The 20,843-nt window shown below is 35.2% G+C and overlaps 1 protein-coding gene across 1 annotated transcript in view; it reads left to right on the plus strand.

The window, feature by feature from the left end:
• Positions 1 to 20,843, plus strand: part of LOC122404680 (SKI family transcriptional corepressor 2) — a 48,891-nt gene that overhangs the window by 21,061 nt on the left and 6,987 nt on the right. The window contains exon 5 of the mRNA XM_043408863.1: positions 181 to 506. Within this exon, the coding sequence (XP_043264798.1) occupies positions 181 to 506 (326 nt within the window). The remainder of the gene's footprint in view (positions 1 to 180; positions 507 to 20,843) is intronic.

The raw sequence follows: 20,843 nt of genomic DNA on the forward strand, positions 1-20,843 counted from the left end.
GACTACATTTGTATTTCCTTTCAAAAACGAAATTAAATAAATATACAAAGCACAGTAAAATATTTTTTTCGAATTAAAAAAAATAATATATTTTCAAGGTGTGCTGTAATTTTGTCGTATACTGTACTTTGATATTGTGCGTATCTAAGCCTACAATAAATATCAACTGATTGTCATTAGGACCACTACTACCACCCATAAGCGGTACAAGTCCCACGGAGCCACTGATACCAACAGTGAATCCATCGTTGCATCAGTCCGCCTTCCGCCCTGTCATTCGTGGGCCACCAATCGTCGAACCAGTGGTTCAGGAACCACAACCGGACACGTCGGTGTCAAACAACGAGGACAACTCTGACGACGAGGTGGACATCGAGACAACGGAAGACGATCCCGTGACACCTCTCAGCATTACTACACAAAATCTTAATTCGCTTTCGAAATCGGCCTGCAGCGTTCACAGCGGCCGCAATTCGCCTCAATGCTGGAGTCCGCCTCGGGAAACGGTGAGTCTGTCGCTAATTTACATTTTAACTGGAAGAATAAATATACAAGTTGTTGGGGTTAAGGAAAAGAAACTTAACGATTTAAACGCGAACTAAAATGTGGATACACACCGTTCAAAAATAGTGTATCAATCTAGATAACTTAAAACTGTGTTAACTTTTGGAGGATACCCAGCGCCATCTCCGGAGGCCCAAAGTAAAATGATAACAGGCGCCTGATTTGAAAACTGGGAATCGCGATTGAAATTCCAACGCAACTGATAGGAAGAATAGATAATATATGCATTTTATAGAATATATGATCAACGATAGATTTATTTTTAACGCGGTTATAAACACTAATGTCAATGTAAGAAAAGACTTACTGTAAAATTTGTAATTTTCATTAGTATCTTCGCTGCTCTGTTTCAAAATATGAAAACTCAAAATTTAGAATCATCTGAAAGAAACATCCCCCCCTTTTGATTTTCATGAAATTTGGTGTTTTAGAACGGCAAAAAATAAAGGATACGTATTTTTGTAGCGGTCGTAATTCAACTTTGTCACCGCCATTGAAAGATACGTATGTATTAATTTTTTATTTTGAACTGTTCTATAAACCTGCAAAGTTATATAAAAATCATGGGGGAGCAATTCACGACGTACGTTGAAGCGTTTTATTAATTAATCCATGTCCCATTAGCCCGATGTTTCTGATCGATGGCGGGAAGTTTAGGAGCGTGACAGTGTAATGTTTCTCGACGACGGCCACGCGACCATTGTTGCCGCCCCTTCGGCGCAACTTCGTCGCGAAAGGCTTCGACGTTAACCTATCAATGCCAATGGGTCTGCAAACACTTGACACTCCGCGAAGAAACTATTCGAAAATTGTGTCGGGTGTCCTCGTTGTCTAGGTAAACACGCGATCGGTAATTCGCAACAATCACGTTCTAATTCAAAAAGGTACTTCTGCACGTGGTCCGTTCGCACGCAACGTAGATTTTAAAAGCGAGATACGTTGGAAGTAGGTACAGTCCGCCTCATAAGTATTCCTACTCTCATCATTTATAAAAGAAAATTGTTTCAGTCAGTGTGTGGAAGATTAATACATTTCTTATTATCAATATACATATACACATATGAATTTTTCCAAATTTTGACAAAATTGAAAAATCAAATTTTTATTTCAACAAAAAAAAAAATGAAAAATCAAAGTTTAACTGTACCAAATTTTAACAAAATTTATCTTGCTGAAATTTGTTTCAATAATTGATAAAAAGCTAAATATAAAGCAGTAATAAAGTTTGAACTGGTAGAACTACATATGTACTTGTTTGCATTAACCTACAATTTGCTTACTGAAATATCTACCCAAAAATTTATGTTTAACTGAAACTTTAATACTTTTAATTCTATTTACCATGTTTTCTTTCACCACATAAACAAATAAATATTTAAATATCCGATCGAATAAATTGTTATATGTGGGTTTTTTTATACGCTACCCACTATTCAGATCATTTTTTAAATATTAACGCATAGTTGTCATAAAGTGTATTACATTTTCCCGATTAACGTTCTATCGCCTTTTAGAAAGTAATACATTAGAGCGCAATGTCAGCCACGATCTTTAATCATTGAGTAGTGAATAAAACTATATGTTCTAATCGTTTAATAATGGAGTATATTTATGTTGAAAGAGAAGAAGCTCCACCCGTGAACGCTCTCCCTCTCTGTAAACGGCCAATGAGATAACATTGGGTTACTTGATACCGAACAAACAATTTCGCTCTGGGTTAATCGAATTAACTGAATTGTACCCATCAATCCACTGTAATCGGACGTTCTTTTTCTAGAATATTATTTATATATCGTTGATATATTATGTGTACATACACAGCCTACACCCTTCCTTTCTGCAATTACATAATTAATATTGGGTCGATCCATAAGTTGATACGGTGCAAAAAAATGAAAAAAAAACTTTAAACTTTTAAATAGACCGCCAAACAGGTAAATCTGAAGTTGTCAATTATATGCGATCATTATCAACCGCGAGTTAAATTCAAACGAGAAAATTCTTTATTTTAAATAATTGTAACGAATTATCCCTAATATTTATCAATTTTTAAATAATATTAGTATTTTAAAAATGCTATAAAATGTTGCTTTTGAGATTAATTCATAAGTGAAAAACAAGTATGGCAGTCAACGTATTAAGCATTTTCATTCTTGGATATACATTTAAAATGCAATCTTTTGCGACACAAATTTGCTCGTCAATTAAGATTACATTAAAATAAGTAATATACAACGTGTTCGGTCATTCCTGGGAAAAATTTTAATAGGAGATTCTAGAGGCCAAAATAAGACGAAAATCAAGAATACCAATTTGTTGATAGAGGCATCGTTAAAAAGTTATTAACGTTTAAAGTGTCGTCTGTAGAACGGCAATCGCGAACAGCTGCGCGCGCATGATAGTCAAACTTCAAATGTTAATAACTTTTCAACGAAGCCTCGATCAACAAATTGTTATTCTTGATTTTCGTCTTATTTTGGCCTCTAGAATCTCCCATTAAAATTTTTCCCAGGGGTGGCCGAACCAAAATAATATCAGTTATGAGGGCTGGAACCAAAACTGATGTAAGCAAAAAACCATTATTTTTCCTAACTTTACACGATCAATTTCATTCTTCGTAACTGATATTATAACTGTTTTCTCACAGTTACCGAAATTCTTCCAAAGGATTGTATCGCTGCTCGACACCCTCTCGACGAAGTATCTTTGATGATACCCGTTGAAAGGGCAAAGTTTGGACCCTTTTGAGGTATTTTAAGTACGGGCCAATATTAATGATCGTTGGAGGATGGTCGTTGGCGCTGATACCGCGGTGCAGGTGAATCGTCATAGAAACCTAGAGGCAAGAAATAAGCATCGAGGGGGAGCAAAAGGCACGGGAGGGTGAGAGAGTTCCTGCCACGTAACACTACTCGACGTCCCTAGAATTTGCTCTGCGGTCTGACTGCTCGTGCGGCTGCCCCCGTCAATTGCGATAATTATTGTGTCAGTAAATACTCCCGTAACCATACGAACTAACAGGCCCGCGCGATCGACTGAACGTAATATACTCACAGTGTGGATACACTTATGCCAGCGATATAATTAAACGAACGACCACAGTGTTGTTTTGACGTACGGTCCGCGTCACGCGCGGCCGACCTCCTATCGTTGCAGCTGGGAATGAAAAGCATATTGAGTGCATCAGATATTAATTATTATTCCCTCGATCGAGTTCCATACTAATTTGCAATTTAGTTTAATCGGTTCCCGCCTTTTATCGCTAGATCCGGTCGGCCAATGGTCATTTCATACTTATATGTTCCATGTTTAGTCGCACGTTTAATTGCCCGGGGATATTATATTCACGATTCTTCTCGCCAATTCAGCGGCAATGTATTCGTATACAAAACAAATATATCGAATTTAATTTAACTTGACTCGACTTGACTCAATTAAATATGGAATTCAATTGTACTCGTGACTTGAAACCTAATGCAATTATCGACAGTGGTACTATAGTTACGTAATAACTAAAAAAAGCTTCATTATTTATCACGTCCTTTCAGCTCAAAAGTCCGACACATTAAAGAAATTGAAAAAGTAGAATTTAAAAATTTCATTTTATTAAAGTGTACGATTTTAAAAATTACGTGTACAAAATCAATTTGTAAAAATGTCGAGGATAAAGAGATTTGAATATAGAGTAATGATACTTAAAATGTACCCCCAGACGTGATTCGTAAGCCGACTGTTTCTAATTTCTCAAATAACTGGTAGGATTCCCCTTGGAGACAGTGAAGCGCGATTTGCACAAAAGATAATGCTGTTTGTCTCGTTCATTCTCACTCACTGTCCTCTTCTTCGGTGTCGACTTACGGCCGTCGGCAAAAAAGACGACTCCGAGCTCAAGGATATCGTTGTGTATAAATATCCGTTGGTGTCGAATTTCGTCTCCACTGCACGAGAAACGAACACGCTAATCTCGAAACGATGTCTATTTTAAGAATCATTATCGATACCAAAAATCTCAATTACATGGTATATAATTTCTGATGTATTCACGTATTGCATCTCCAAAACTTTTTCTCTGTATTTTCTATCCTGTTTAATTTGTGATGTACAAAAAAGATATTGAATTTTCACGAACAGTAGCTTGAAGTTCAAGCCGTAACTTTAAGTATATAGGTGATTCCTTATGAAGGAGTAAGAAAAATATGAGGAATTTAATTTTTTGTAATTTTCGGTTTTGTTTAACTTGATTATCTCGAAAAGAAAAAATGAAAAATTGTTATTCCTTATATTTTACTATGCGGTCGATATTCGGATAGATCTTGAAACGCGTCGGGGTATTCCCCTTCCTGGGGAACCATGGAAATTCTCTGAAAGCCATTGAGCATTCTATTCGTTTTCAGCGCAACGTCGCGGCATCTTTCGCGAGCGTTTTACCTTTTGACAAATATCAGTTTACAGGACGCATCGATGGCGAGCCGATTTGGCTGAACATCGAAAAGGAATTGGCACACGCGTAGACAGGTAGAGGGCGTGGATGGATGTCGTGAAAACGGAAATATTGGTCCCCAGGTTCCGTTCGAGGGCGTAGCGATCCGTCGAAGCGAGAAATAACTGCAAATAACGTTCGGGGATTACTTAGTTACCGCAATACACTTGTGCCCCGTACACAACTCTGTATCGCGCGGTGCAGTAACCGGGTTTCCAGTTCCCCGTGTCTGTGTGTACCTTTGTGACAGATATCTCGACGATGAGTACCTACACACTCGATGTCGTCGAGATGAGAGACGCGAAGTGAAAGACTGGGGATAGAGAGAGAGGGGGAAAGAGATTTTGGTGAGTCTCTTCACAAAGTACGGATCTGCCCCACTCGACACGTTCACCAACAAGGGGGAATTGAAAAGCTGTCTGGCAATCCGGATGGCTTATCCCTACACCCTTACCACCCTTCTTTTCTCTTTCTTTCTCTCTCTTTCTCAATCTCTCATTTACCTCTTATAGATAATTATCGCTAATTGTACTTCTTTGATCGTTGAAACAGGAGAGTAAATTGCTGTCATGAATTTGTATTTTAAACGTGAAACATTCGTGTCGGTGGATCTATGTTATTGCAACTCGATTCTATTTTAGGGACTCTTTTAACATTAAACCCTGCCACGACCGGTAAAAATGATGACTGCTTTTTAAATTTCGTTTAAAATTTAGATAGTGAAGCATCCTAGCAGGTCCTGCTTTAGTTAGTCGAGCGCTTGCGAGAGAGACAAGAGCGTGGCCCTCTGATGGCAACTACCAGAACTGCGCCATTTGACATCACGGAAATACTCGTTATAAATGTTTTTTAAAAGTAGAAACCCACATTTGTCGTTATAAATTATTTTATTTCAATATTAATAACATGGTGGCCAAAATCTTTTAAATTAAAAATGTTATATTATTATTGCTATCACAATAAGGTGTGTCTGAGCGTGGGGATTTCTACTTTTAAAAGTATATAATAATACAATTATAATTAAAAGCGATTTATTAAATATAATAAATAAATTATCATCTGAATGATAACTACATCTCCACAAGCTAGATTTTGTCTCCGTTATGAAGTAATTCACCTCCGATGAGTTTAATAAAAAAAATGTACGTATATGGGAAGCATGACTTTTGCGTCGAAACTTAAATTCCGAAGAATCCACGATGCATTCACAGAGCCATCTGAAAAGTTTCTCTATTCAGGAAGTAATGAGGATAAAAGTAAAGCGGGAACGTTTGATGTATTTGAACGCTACGAAATAAGGACCGAGCGATTATCGTTTCGCAATGTTCGTCTGGTCAATTAAGATCTTTTGGTCGATCGTGATTAACGAACATCTAGCTCACGTCAGTTCTCTTTGCGTCGAGTTTCCGTTAGAGGAGCACGAAGACACTTGCAGACCTCTTCCGCCATCCATTTAAATGCAATTAAACGCCGTCACGTAAAGAAGTAAGAGGGGGATCCGGAACGTTTAAATCAAACTTTGGCTGGTTTAGTTAGTTTCGACCGCAACTTTTAATTGCGCTTCGATCGTCTAGAGAGCCATTAGATTTTCGAAGGGGCACGTTATTTCTTTTATCGGTTTCTTTGCTACGTGATCCAATGCTCTTCCGCCTGCCTCGTGGGAAAATTTTTTAACCGGCTCTCCATTCATTCACGATTCTAGAAACCTTCTAGTTTATTCGATTACCTGTAATTTGCAAAACATCCGGATAACTCGTTAATTTCTTTAAGTAGAAGAAAATGTTTCGAACGAAAGTTGTTTCATTATTTACTATGGAGTGTCGAGACGTTTTTTGGTTCCATGTAAAAATTCCAAGAACATTTTACGTCATTCATTTTTGTCTAGCATGAAATAATATTCATTTTTTTGTTTATCTTCTTGTTGCGATGAACAATGTCCATGCACGGTTTGCACATGCGCTGGAGAGCTGACTGTCGCACTCACAGCTCAAAGAAAGATGCGCTCAACACCGAAATTGGGCATCTGCTCATGATTGACAGGCGCGCGCATCGATCGTGGGCCTGTCGATCGATGCCTCGCGGTGGCCAAGTTCGCGGCCATCTTGCCAGTCTCATTCTAACCGCGAGTGTCTACACGCGTTTCCGTTGGCAATAAATTGACCGTAGTGAACTCGCTATATTATATTTTCGTTCACATCCACGCTTCTCGAAGAATGTGATATTGTCAAATTGTTTTAAAGGTACTCATTCTTCATCCTTCACAATTATATTAAGTGTTACATGTTTGAGTTTCACGCGTACTAACCGGTCACATCTCGTTCTCAATCTCGGTTATTTCTGTGTAATCTCAACCGTGTTTACATCTCAATCCAGCACTCTTCATATACACAGTGTCAAAAGTGTTATAGTTAATAAAGTACAACTACCTCGTCACAAATCCAATTAATAAAAAATCCTAGCCACTAAAGACAGCTTCCTATATTAACCTTTTTGAAGTCGTTATATTACTTCATTCTCCAAAAAAATTTTGTAAAATTTTTACAGCCATTTTTACGCCACTCTGTGAGAACTATTATGGATTTCGATTAGTTAAATTCACGTTTAGCCCCGCTGTGCGTCACACTGTCGTAATGCCTTAATTAAGCAAATATTTCAGAGGTTTTGATTGGTAGGGTACGCTGATTAAGATTAACAAAACAATTCCGAATTACAGCAAACCAATTTTAAATTAACGAAGGCAAATTGAGTCGTAATTAATAGAGAAACAGTGAGACACAGCCGTAACTTCGGATGTCCAAGGTGAATCGAGTTAAGAGTCGAATTAATTTACGACCAGTCGCATTTCCTTTCAAAGAACTCGAGAAAAGCGTGACATTTTCTTTTTATATTTCACCCCTCGCGATCATTAGTTAAGGAAATCTGGTTGGCATTTTTAAGAACTGGTGAGCACCGTTGAAGTTTCTCCCCTGCAACGAACGAAATGCCAACATCTGACCTTATATCCGTGGAACCCTTTGGGACTCTGTAATTAAATTGACTAATGTATCGGCAAGTGTATGTTGCAACCTCTATACAAGGGCTTCTTTTACAAAAGCTAACCCGGTAACATTTTCCTAGAATCGAACCTTTCATTCTCAAACGATATATCAATTCACATCGCTTAAAATGTCATTAACTTTGTGTGGACACAAGGCACAGATGATTTTTAGTAAAAACTCATGTTTTCTACTTTTTTTTTTGTTTGCACATATTTTTTTTTCTCTAATTTTTACATTGTATGCCCCGAAAGTTGTGTTGGAAGTTTATTCGTAAGATAACTTTCTCTTTTTTTATTAAAAATCTGTAAAAAATATACGAGAGTCTAGAGGCCAAAATAAGACGAAAATCAAGAATAACAATTTGTTGATTGAGGCTTCGTTGAAAAGTTATTAACGTTTGAAGTTCCACTATCGTGCGCACGCAGCTGTTCGTAGATTGCCGTTCCACAGATGCGACTTTAAACGTTAATAACTTTTTAACGAAGCCTCGATCAACGAATTGTTATTCTTGATTTTCGTCTTATTTTGTCCTCTAGAATCTCCCATTAAAATTTTTCCCAGGGATGACCGAACATCCTGTATACATATAGCATAACCTATAAATTCAATTTTATCAACGTTCAAACGTAACATTTTTAATTGTTATCGATTTTTATTATGTAGCACACTCTATTACGGCAAAAAGTTGAGAAAAACGTTTCTGCCTATTGCATGCAATAATTTTAAATTATGTTGAAATTAGGAGATCTTGCTAATCGCTATAAAATAGTTATTTTTCTATCGAGTAATCTTGTATATGTTTCAATGTGTACACGTTCGCGATGTCCTGGCGAAATATAAAATTTTCATCAGCGATTGCTCATTCAAATTTGCTTCTTTGTTCATGAATATAAAATCGATGTAACTTCAAATATCAAATTTTGTATCAACGCTTGTTTTGTTTTTCTTTTTCTCATCAACGCCATCGAAGTTGTGTTCGAATCATAATTGTCGTCAATAGAGTACGTCTCCAACGTAATAATCAATTTAACAGTTCAACCCAAGGATAGAAATAAATTGGAATTTTTATTTTATTTAAATCGTTGAAAACTATATTTAGATTTCTCTGGGCAAACTATAACCGCGTTAAAAATGATTCAGCGTAGGGGGATATGCACGATACAATTGTACGCGTCGTTTTGTTAAAACGAATGATATTTGTTCTTCGTTTAATTCGATTTGTGCGAGTAGCCCGAGGAGAAATATCATCGCTGAACGAAATGAAGGTCCGCTATGGAAGTCGTGGGCGGTGACTGTTGATTTAATTATAATCGTCAGCCCAGACCAGCTCCGCCCAGCACCCTCGAATTCAACCCATCTTCCATCCGTTATTTTCTCCCATCCACTACCTCTCTCTCTTTCTCCCCCTCTTTTTCGCCACTTTGAAAATATTTTCACTGGATCTCTGTCTTTTTGCCATCGTTAAAAGTAGTTTACAGCAGCCATAGACGAGCTACGATTAATTTAAAATTTTTCTATATTAATTAATTTTAAAAAAAACTTTCATTAAACGAAACGAAAAGTTTTAAGACTCGCGCCAATTACACGCGACCGAGCACGAAAGATGCGTGGCAAAGAGATTTATATTTAAGTTGTGTAATTCTGTAAAGGATTTCTTAATCGTTTGCGTACTTACTTCTTGAGAAGGATTCTTTTTAGGAACGGTTTCTTGCATATTTATACTTCTGCTTAACGCGATTCTATTTTCTAACGAGCGACGATCAATATATAATGCACTCTCAGGTTTAAAAATTACGTTCAGCGATGAAGAAGAAAATAAAAGGATTTATTTGTGTCCTACGGTTGAATTATTATTTAGACTATTATGTTCATATTAAAAAGAGTGATTATACTACGTTTTTAATCCTCCTTTCGCTTTACAATTTTCAAGCTTCCCGCGTAAATAGAGTGTCATCCATTTTCAACGATTATAGATCAATGATAACCTAGTAATGGCATTTTTTGTCGTAATATGAAATTTAAATATTTTATCAGAGAAATGGAACGAAATTAGCCTTGAATGACGCAAACTATTTATGGAAAGTGTTGGAAATGTTTCTCATTTCCATGTTGGCGAACATGCACGCCATCTTTTGTTTGATTATAGCAGTTGAAGAGTAGTACCGTGTATGCAACGATTCGTGCAATGTTAAACATAACCTAAAAAGTACATGCGTCGTTTTTTATTGTTTAATTATTGTTTTAGTGTTATCCAATATGTTTTATAATTTTTGTGTCAGTATAAAAGTTAAAGGTATATATCAAATACATATCCAAAAATGTAAAATGACGAAAAGTACTCGATCAATTTCGAGAGCCACAGTATACATATACTTATGATTAATGTTCAGTTTGGTTCCGAATAGGATCAAATTAGGAGTATCGTTGGGGTCATGTAATCGTTTGAAACTGGAAACATTCTACTACTTTTATAATTCGAAATCCAGGTAAATAATAATTTGTTAAAATAAACGAGAAAAAAAAATTGTAACGATGTGAAATTATTTTCATTTAACCAATAATAATCTAATTGAATTTGTGATTAGACTTTAACCTCATTTTAATTGATTCAATTTCATAAATTATAAAGAAGGTACAAGAAAAATTTAATTCTTTCCAAACTATAAATATATTTTGGCGTTGTTCTCCCTTTTCAGTAGGATTATATTTAACCATTAATTGTATTGTATTAAATATTCGTCGTACAGTATTATAGAATTTTTATCAATTTTTCGCTTTTCATGAATATTCAGTTTCGAGTGTACACTTTGGGTAATCCTTTTTTCGTGTAATTGGTCGTTATCGAATAATCGAACGTTTTTAGTCGAATTATTATTAAATACAAATATAGTTCATAATTTGAAAAAGTTTCGGCCGTAGAGTTGGAACGATTCTTCCTAATTTTACATTTCACTAGGCTCCGATCAATTTGAAATGGCGACCGATATGTGAAAACGGCAATCACTGCATTGATCACCCTCGATAAATAAATGGAGGTTTGTCCGGGCCGACGATGAAAAGGCGTCGAAATTTTGGTGCATCGGGGATGAAACTCGTTAACCCCGCTACTGTGTTCACAGTCCAGCTATCTGAATAAGGGGGTTTAGCGAAAAATTATTTCACAACTCGCACGGGAAATTGGGAAACTACAAATAATGTTCCGCCACGTTAAACGATGCACTATACTCGCGTAATTCACATTCACGCGCGACGGTTCGTGTCGAGTGCTTCGACTGTCGAAATTAATAAAACATACAGATTTAGACAAATAAATTAGCCTCGAAACAGAACTTTTTAATGTGTCCTATTTAATCATAATTTTTAAATTATATTATTTAAAGAACAAATCGTCTTTTCGAAAAGAAATTATTGCGTTTTCATTAGTTTGAATGGCTCCAGTAGGTAATATTTTTACAATTTAATGCGTGATAACATGAGATATTTAATTGCAAATTAAATTGTAAAAATACTATCTACCAGAGCTTTTCAAACTAATTAAAAAAAGACGATTTGTTTTTTAAATAATATAATTTAAAAATTCAGGTAATTACAAACTTTTTTTTGAATGATTTATTTGGCTAGTAATTAAATTGATCTTAAAAAAAATTTAGTATTGGGATACACGATGGTAACAATTTACAAGTTATTGTGCAAAATTTCAAATAATTTTATCTTTCTATTTTAATTTTAAGAAACTAATATTAAGATGTTTCGATTGATGTAGACATCCCCTTTCAAGCTTTACGAGATAGAAACAAATCTATGGTGTCGTTTCCCATGGTCACCACCAGAGGGCTCGCGCTCTCACTAGCGCTCGATAGACTCCTCGATTCCTATAGTGTTCGGCCACACCTGGGAAAAATTTTAATGAGGGATTCTAGAAGCCAAAATAAGACGAAAATCAAGAATACCAATTTCTTGACTGAGGCTTCGTTAAAAAGTTATTAACGTTTAAAGTTCCGCTCGTACTGAATTTTTTTCTCGAAAATGCGCAAGATTTCGGAGGTATGTTTATTCACCAAAAATGATTATAATTGACCGCCGCAACCAAACATAATTTTTTCAGAACGATTTGAAATTTTTTAATTTTGTCGAAAAATTTCACACTTTCTCGAATTTTTTTCTAGAAAATGGGTAGGATTTCGTAAGTATGTCTATTCACCAAAAATGATCGTAATTGACCCCCGCAACCGAAAATAATTTTTCCAGCACGATTTGAAATTTTTGAATTTAATTGTTAATAACTTTTTAACGAAGCCTCCATCAACAAATTGGTATACTTGATTTTTGTTTTATTTTGGCCTCTAGAATCTCCCATTAAAATTTTTCCCAGGGGTGGCCGAATACCCTCTATACGAATAATCTCCGTTAATATATTCCATCCATTGTGAATTTTTTTACAGAAATCTTTTTAATTTATTTTAAAATAAATTATCCAAAGATACTCGTAAAATCTTAATTTGCATAACAGGAGATTACAATCGGTTTTAAATCGATGGAAGAATGGGAATTTTCACGGAATATTATTTTCAGAGCAATTAAAAATTTTAAAAACTATAAAAATTTTTAATTAAATATCCCTTAATATCACTGCGACCAATCATTAAGTTCCACGTGAATTTCAGGTGTCAGATTACTAAGATATATTGGTATTTTCTAGGTAAGTTCGTTTTTTTTTTTTTTTTTCAAAATATTAATTTTTATTTGCACCAATTAAATATAGAAATAAGATGTCGCAAAAATGACAGAAAAAAGCGGAAACGATTGTTTCAATTGTAGATTGAGGGTTAGAAAATTTCACTGTTCCTTAAAATCGTACGATTACTGGGACAGATAGCCTACGTAGGGAGGATTGAATTGAAAAATTTCTCATTGTCGGTGAAACAGAAGTAACGTGGATCCGGTAAATCCAGCTCCCAAAATCGAACGAACAGAGCGCTCTCGAACAAAGCTGACATTATAGATAGCATAATCAATTTCCCCCGTATAATTCCGCAACACTGTATGAATTTGGTCAAGATCGGCCGACTGGAAACGATTCGACTAACACGATTGCGTACTAACTTTGCACTCGATGAGTGGCTCGCATCCCTGATCCGAACTTGTACATATCGCGTTTACATCCCATTATTTCAACTCTCCTGTGCACAGGAATATGCTTGCTAAACTTCCACCGATGCATCTATTAGATATTTTTTTTTTCCATAATCCCAGACGCGAGACTACCATTTTACTAAAACACCATAATGGACAATTAAATTTTAAATTCTTTTTCGTACAAAAAATATTATTGTAAATCACATACAGGATTACATACAAATCTTATTTATTTGTTTATTTTTATAATTGCTTTTTGTGAAACTGTAAAAGTATAATTACTTGTGATACGTGATTCACATTACAGTATAAATTAGAATGTTTTCTCGACAGATAGCATTACTTAACAGTTGGATTCAGCATATGAATATAATAATTATTAGAAGAGATACAAAAGTATAAACATGTACAAGATACAACAAAAAGTCAGAAGCAAACTGCTGTTAGAATCTAACCTCAAAATCATAACCTCTATTTGATATTTTGTACAAAGCTGATTTTATTTATATAAAATCCTGTTTTTCAACTACAATTATTTAGTTAACGAAATAAAAGGTAACAGTTTTCTTGCTAATTTTACAATTTATTTATATTCCCATTTGGTGTTAATAAAAATTTGATTATCGTCTTTATAAGATCACTGTCTAGCTTATGTTTAATATATCTTGGAAATGTTTATCGCGATAAAAGTAAAGATTTCGAGGTTTCCAGAATTCCATCTCCAAAAATTAGGAAAATTTTGATAATTGTTCAGCATTTAATAAAGAATAATGAAATCACTTGAAACGATTAAAATTCAGATGTATGGTTTTAATAAAGGGGAATTATAGCTTCTCTCTTATATCCACCACTGTTTACAACTTATTCTATTATATAGAATATTCTAGTATATACATGTATATGATATTTAATCCCTATTACTTAATCTGCTTCTGTACATTCTATAGAACGATGGAATTGCGTGTGAAATGCAAATTAACATGTGTTTTACTATAAAGGACAGCATTGACAGCAATACGCAGTACTTAACTTTAAAATATTAGTTTATTGAATATATAAAGATATACGAATGAAGAACGTGAACAATAGATAAAAGATAGCCGTATATTATTAACTACGCGACGCTTGCACTCTCCGGTGTCGTCGTTCAGAACCAACTAACCTATAATTTAACTAAAGTGCAGGCATCGACTCATAGAGCGCGCTTGTGTCGATCATCTTATTGTTCATAACTTTTCACTTCACACTAACATTAATTGAAACATCGTATGTCTTTCAAAAATTGATTTATGTATTTCTCTTCTCCCTTATACGTTCATTATTATATTTTTGTGCATACTGAACGAATACAACAGTGACAAGCACGAGGACGTTTTCTTAATATAATTTGTAACGACTGGATTTAACATTTTTTTGAACGATACAAATTATTATAAACACAAGTTTCCTATCGTTTAGAGAACCTAATAATTTCTCAAGTAACAAAACTCGTCCTTTTCAAGATATTGCGACCAATTAACACAAGTGGTCTAATTCTTTTTTTATTGTAACGCATTCGAATCGTTGATTTAGAGGATTGGCGTTGATCGGTGTATCCTTTTTGCATACGCAGGATAACGTATCGCTGAATGCAGAGAAAACGGACGGCGTTGATCGTGTCGAGTCGTGTAGATATCCATATCGGTGGAAACTTTTGCCGTTTAGGTAAAATCCATCGTGTACAGGAACGAGTATACGGAACGACGGCGGTGTGGTGGGGGCAGGGGGGGTGGGGAGCGCTAGTGGCAGAAAAGCGAGGGGATGTTGGCGCACGCTACGATTGTTTCTCCGTAATCCTTTATTGGATCAACGGGGCTGAAACAATTGAGCGAGCCATAACGCGAGGATGGGCAGAGGCTGGTACAGGGGCAGACGAGCGTGTCGGGTTTTCGGTCTGGCGATGTCGATGCTACCAACCGGCTGACCCGTGCGGAGGTCCTCGCCAACCTGGAACCGTGCACAGAGATTCGAGGGGGAGGGTGGACCAGGAGATAGCTACCGCGGCAGGGATAGATAAGCGAGGGTGGGTTCCGATGATGGGGGCGGGAAAGGATTTCTACCTACTTTGCCGGATGAACGGAGTTACAAATGGGAGAACGCGGAACTCATCCGCAAGTGGAGATCCTCCCTCCCTATTTTTTTCCACCCCTTACATGCTTGTTTATTTATTTCTTTACCGAGACATTTACACATTTATCGTCCCCCGTGCTTTCATTAGGTACCCCAACTTGACTACGAATTTTAAGTACCTCCTTGGACAAATTTTAAAAATAATTCTTTACGATCAATATAATATCAAAAAATATATTTATATTTATGAAATTGATTTTGTCGATATATTTGAAACGAAAATGGGGCTTATTAAATTTTTGCCACAGAGAACAATATTACTGAGTAGGGGATGATTCAAATGGGTTCAGAACTTAGAATGTAGAGTGTTTGTAGCAGTGGAAAAGAATTTTGGTTGCCTCGAGGTATAAAAATAATGGTTAAACGTGTTACTGGGAAAAATTTTAATAGGAGATTCTAGAAGGCAAAATAAGACGAAAATCAAGAATTCCAATTTGTTTATTGAGGCTTCGTTAAAAAGTTATTAACGTTTAAAGTCGCGTCTGTGGAACGGCAATCCGCGAACAGCTGCGTGCGCACGATAGTGAAACTTCAAACGTTAATAACTTTTTAACGAAGCCTCGATCGACAAATTGGTATTCTTGATTTTCGTTCTATTTTGGCCTCTGGAATCTGCCATTAAAATTTTTCCCAAAAGTAGCCTAACACTCTATATATTATGTTTTATTTTTAAAAAATAGAGAAAATATGTGAATGTTAATTGTTGAAAAAACCTTTTTGAATAAAAGTTAGTCGATACTCGGTCGATGAAAATTGCAATAATGAAAATTAACGAAAGATTTTTTATTCAATAAAAGTCAAGGTCAGTTCAATTATTTTTATTGGAAATGTCTACTTTTCGATACATTCATTGATGTATTATTGTATTATCTTCAGAAGAGTATACGAGTTCTTTGGTCGAAAATTGATTGGTTTAGGATTTATGATTTTTATACGCGACACATTGTACGTCGTTCAGCCAGAAACGAGAGATAAATAACGTTCGTTCCATCGCCGGAAGAAAAAGTACTCACACGTAGGCATCGAAGAGACGCAACAAATCCTAGACAGACTGTTTTCGTTTCTGTTCCTTTTTCCTGTACGTTATCACGTACTGTCGTGGATAAATGGCCCGAAAGATAGATCTCGGGTGTAGAAGCCGAGGGCGAGGACAAGGAAAGGGGGAATGATTGCGAAAATTCAAGGTACACGATCCACGGCCACGGATCTTAGCTGCTCGTTCAGTTATTATACCGCCTGTACGTGATGCGATTAGATGAGTGCAGCTTGCTAGACAGAGATATGGTAAGCGTGATTTGTTTCTGTCCCAGACCTGGCTAGTGAACTCATCGGTAAAAGCAATAACAATTCTCAGAATCTTCAGTCCAAACGCTAATATTTAAAACGCTAAAAAATTTAATTTATTTTTCAGGCGAAATTTAAAAGTTTCTAATCATTCTAAAAAAATTATTTTCGGTTGCGGGGGTCAATTACAATCATTTTTAGTCTATAGACATTCCCTCGAAATTCTACGCGTTTTCGAGAAAAAAATTCGAGTAGGTGAACAAATTTTTCCTCGAAATTGAAAAGTTTCAAATCAGTTTAAAAAAATTATTTTCGTTTGCGGGGATCAATTATAATCATTTTTGGTCAACAGACATACCCTCGAAATTCTACGCGTTTTCGAGAAAAAAATTCGATAATGTGTGAAATTTTTCGGCGAAATTGAAAAGCTTCTAATCATTCTGAAAAAATTATTTTCGGTTGTGGGGGTCAATTACAATCATTTTTGGTGAATAGATATACCCACGAAATTCTACGCGTTTTCGAGAAAAAAATTCGAGAAGGTGTGAAATTTTTCGACGGAAAAAAAAAATTTCAAATCGTTTTGGAAAAATTATTTCAGATATATAATAGATCGTTTAACGTTATGAAATCGCAGAGAAACAAAATCAAGTAAATAAAAAGTAATAAGAAGCCAGAAAGACTATTTTTAGGATAAGTCGGACGATTAAAATCTACCCCTCCTAACGTTTCGACTCGTTCAATTATTTCACAATAGATAAATCGACCCTCCTTGTGCCCCCGGCGCGTTTCATCAAGCTCCTCTGTATACAGAATGTAATTACTTGAAATACTAAACACCATGAAAATTTTATTCGGCACCTTGCTCGTTGCGTGCAATTAGTATTAAAAAGTATAAAAGTGTAACTTCGTATGCAACACAAAAACGATATTTACAATTACTTTCAATAGATAATATATCCTTCGTTATTATAATATCAAGAAAAAATTTTGGCAGATTTTCTTGAAGTGAAAATTAAATTTCTTAATATTTTTTAGAATTTTTTAATACTTATCATTTAACGTAATGTTAATTTTTTTTTGTCGAATAGGATTAAAATTCTTTGAACTGACTGTTAATAGTGTCAAAAGTAATCGTATATTACATGTTACAAAAATTACAAATAAGTACATTATCCCCCTCATCAACACTATTACAACCCCTATGGGTCCACCCTTAACATACAATGCAATGAATCCAACCCCCTTTTGATTTAGAATTCCTGTGTACCCCATTACAAAATATACAGGCTTTATTTTCTTCCTCCTCTAAAGTTGAATCGAGCATCCGGTTTTACCCCATATTTAAGTATCCGTTATTCTCCCAACGTGAGATAATTTAATAAATATTGTAAATAAACAAGTGATCGAAACGTCCAAATACTAGAAAACAGCTACCAAAATACAAGTTGCAAAAAAAGCTCAAGTTGTCAATATAATATCAAAACGGTTTTAGAGTAAATTTGTTTAAACTCATTTAATCAAAAAGTGACGCTCACGTCTATTATTTATCTCGAAATAGTGTGGGGGAGGTTTACAACTATTACCAAGTGTTGGATATAAAATTGCAACGTTAGATTATGGAAAAATTGAAGTATCCTGTTTTACCTACATCATAATGGTTATATTAAGGTCGTTGATAGACAACAATGACCAATCTCTCGTGGGTAACAAAGTAAATGTAATCAGCGGGCTTTCACGCGGTATTACGTGACAACGTAATCGTAGTACCAGCTAGAATGAATATTTCATTTCACCCTGGCGGTAAGCGTCACGCTTTCAATCGGCTTCGCCTACCAACTATGAGGACTCGTATCTCGAATCGTGCATCTCCTCGATTACCTCGATACATATGCACGTGTTCCGCGCGACGATTCTTGAGATATTGCGCCAACTGAAAAATTCTCATTTCTTCGCGCGAACCAAACCCAAGTTTACGACTGATTCGTACTATTTCAAACATAATTCCCTCTAATTATACCACCAAAAATGTATTAAAAATATTACCAAATGGATTCGGATTAAAAGAAACAGAGGATCCAACAAGGATGTGTATTTTTCCCAAAATCTGACCCTGAAACAATTAAAACCGTCCAAATATTACTTAACCTTCGTTATCTCGACATACCTCGAATAACAATGATACGCATGTTGCTACGTAACCTTTCCAGTTGTCAACACAATGCAACGGACAAGGTTCAACGACCAAGTATCGAGGTTCTATTGCATATACAGGGTGGTCGGCCACTCCTGGGAAAAATTTTAATTCTAACAGCCAAAATAAGACGAAAATCAAGAAAAAAAATTATTTTTGATTACAGGGCTCAATTATAATCACTTTTGGTCAATAGACATACCCCCGAAATCCTGTCCACTTTCTAGAAAAAAATTCGAGAAGGTGCCTAAATTTTTCGACGAAAAAAAAAAATTTTAAATCGTTCTACAAAAATTATTTTTGGTTGTGGGGGTCAATTACAATCATTTTTGGTCATTACATATATCCCCGAAATCCTAGGCACTTTCGAGAAAAAAATTCCTTTCCGAAACTATAATTAGGTGCCTTTTTTCGACGAAAAAGAAAAATTTCAAATCGTTCTGGAAAAATTATTTTCGGTTGCGGGGGTCAATTACAATCATTTATGGTGAACAGACATACGCTCGAATTCCTGCGCATTTTCGAGAAAAAAATTCGGGTAGGTGCTGAAATTTTTTGGGGAAAAAAAATTTTTCAAATCGTATTAAAAAAATTATTTCTAGGTTCTGGGGTCAAATACAACCATTTTTGGTGAATACACATACCCCCGAAATCCTACGCATTTTCGAGAAAAAAATTCAGAAACGTAGACAAATTTTTCAGCGGGAAAAAAAATTTCAGATCGTTTTGGAAAAATTATTTTCGGTTGCGGGGGTCAATTACAATCATTTTTGGTCATTACACATACCCCCGAAATCCTGTCCATTTTCTAGAAAAAAATTCGAGAAGGTGCCGTTGCTTTCTCGAGGCACATTAAATGCAAAAATATAAATTATATTTCAATTGACAGTAATTTAACTTTTACTAGGCTATATTAGATACTTTTGCCCTATACGAAACTATTATTTTCAAAATTTTTATCTTAATAATCGATATTAAAAAATCAGTCCACCTCTCATAACCTAAAACTTGATCGTTCAGTTTCTTATCTTTCATTTATTGTATTCATAATAACGGATTTTTCTTTAAATAGTTGAAATCAACATTTTTAAAATTAAAATATTATAAATTGAAATTACGTGCATTTGCTCTTTTGTTAAAAAAAAATTTTAATGTAGAAATGCATTCGTTTAAATTGTTTTATATGGGATGTCTGGTTAACCTAATTTGGAACATTCTAGGCGGTGGCGAAACAAATTGCGGTTTTACTTACATTTTTAAATCGTGATCGTCACGGTATTAAATCTACCTTTCGCAAAAGGTTGACAGTGTCGACTTTTACGTAACGATCGTAGGAAGAATCATGGTTGAACAAAGAGTACATGCCTGAAACTTGTTAAAAATGCATCCTCGCGTGTCGGTTCCCCGACAATTTTTACAATTCGTGTGCTCTTTGTCACGAAACGTACGAAAGCCCCGACATACGCTGATTTTTAAATAACATCCGTCACGTGGTACTTTCAGGGAATTGGTTTAATCGTCGAATCTTATCGCAAGGATCGGTAAAACGTAAACCACTCTCATAAAAACAAAGCATGGATTCAGGTTACGAACGTTAATCTTCTAAAATAACATCTAACGTTAAACGTTTAATTCACCCTTTTTCGTTAAAATAATCGAAAACTCTATGCCACGTATAGTTACATAAATTGATAAAACAGATCGTTACATGCTGGTTCAGAAGCTTATTCGTCATCGATTATTTTCTGTTTCTTGAAAAAGATAAATTTCACTAAATCCAATTGGAACACGTCAGAATTATACCGTGGTGAGGTTGGATCAGGATTTGGAATCGGTAATTAAATTACAAATCACTTTAACGACAAATAACCAAAAATATATTTCTAGAAATGTACATTTCTCACGGAAGATTACATTTTTTCACATATTAAAATAAATTTTTACAAACGCTTAACGAAGAAGTTATTTTCGATTTGCT

This window comes from Colletes gigas, unplaced genomic scaffold, assembly GCF_013123115.1.
Source record: "Colletes gigas isolate AHSC1104 unplaced genomic scaffold, ASM1312311v1 Colletes_gigas_Sc00003, whole genome shotgun sequence".
NCBI lineage: Eukaryota > Metazoa > Arthropoda > Insecta > Hymenoptera > Colletidae > Colletes > Colletes gigas.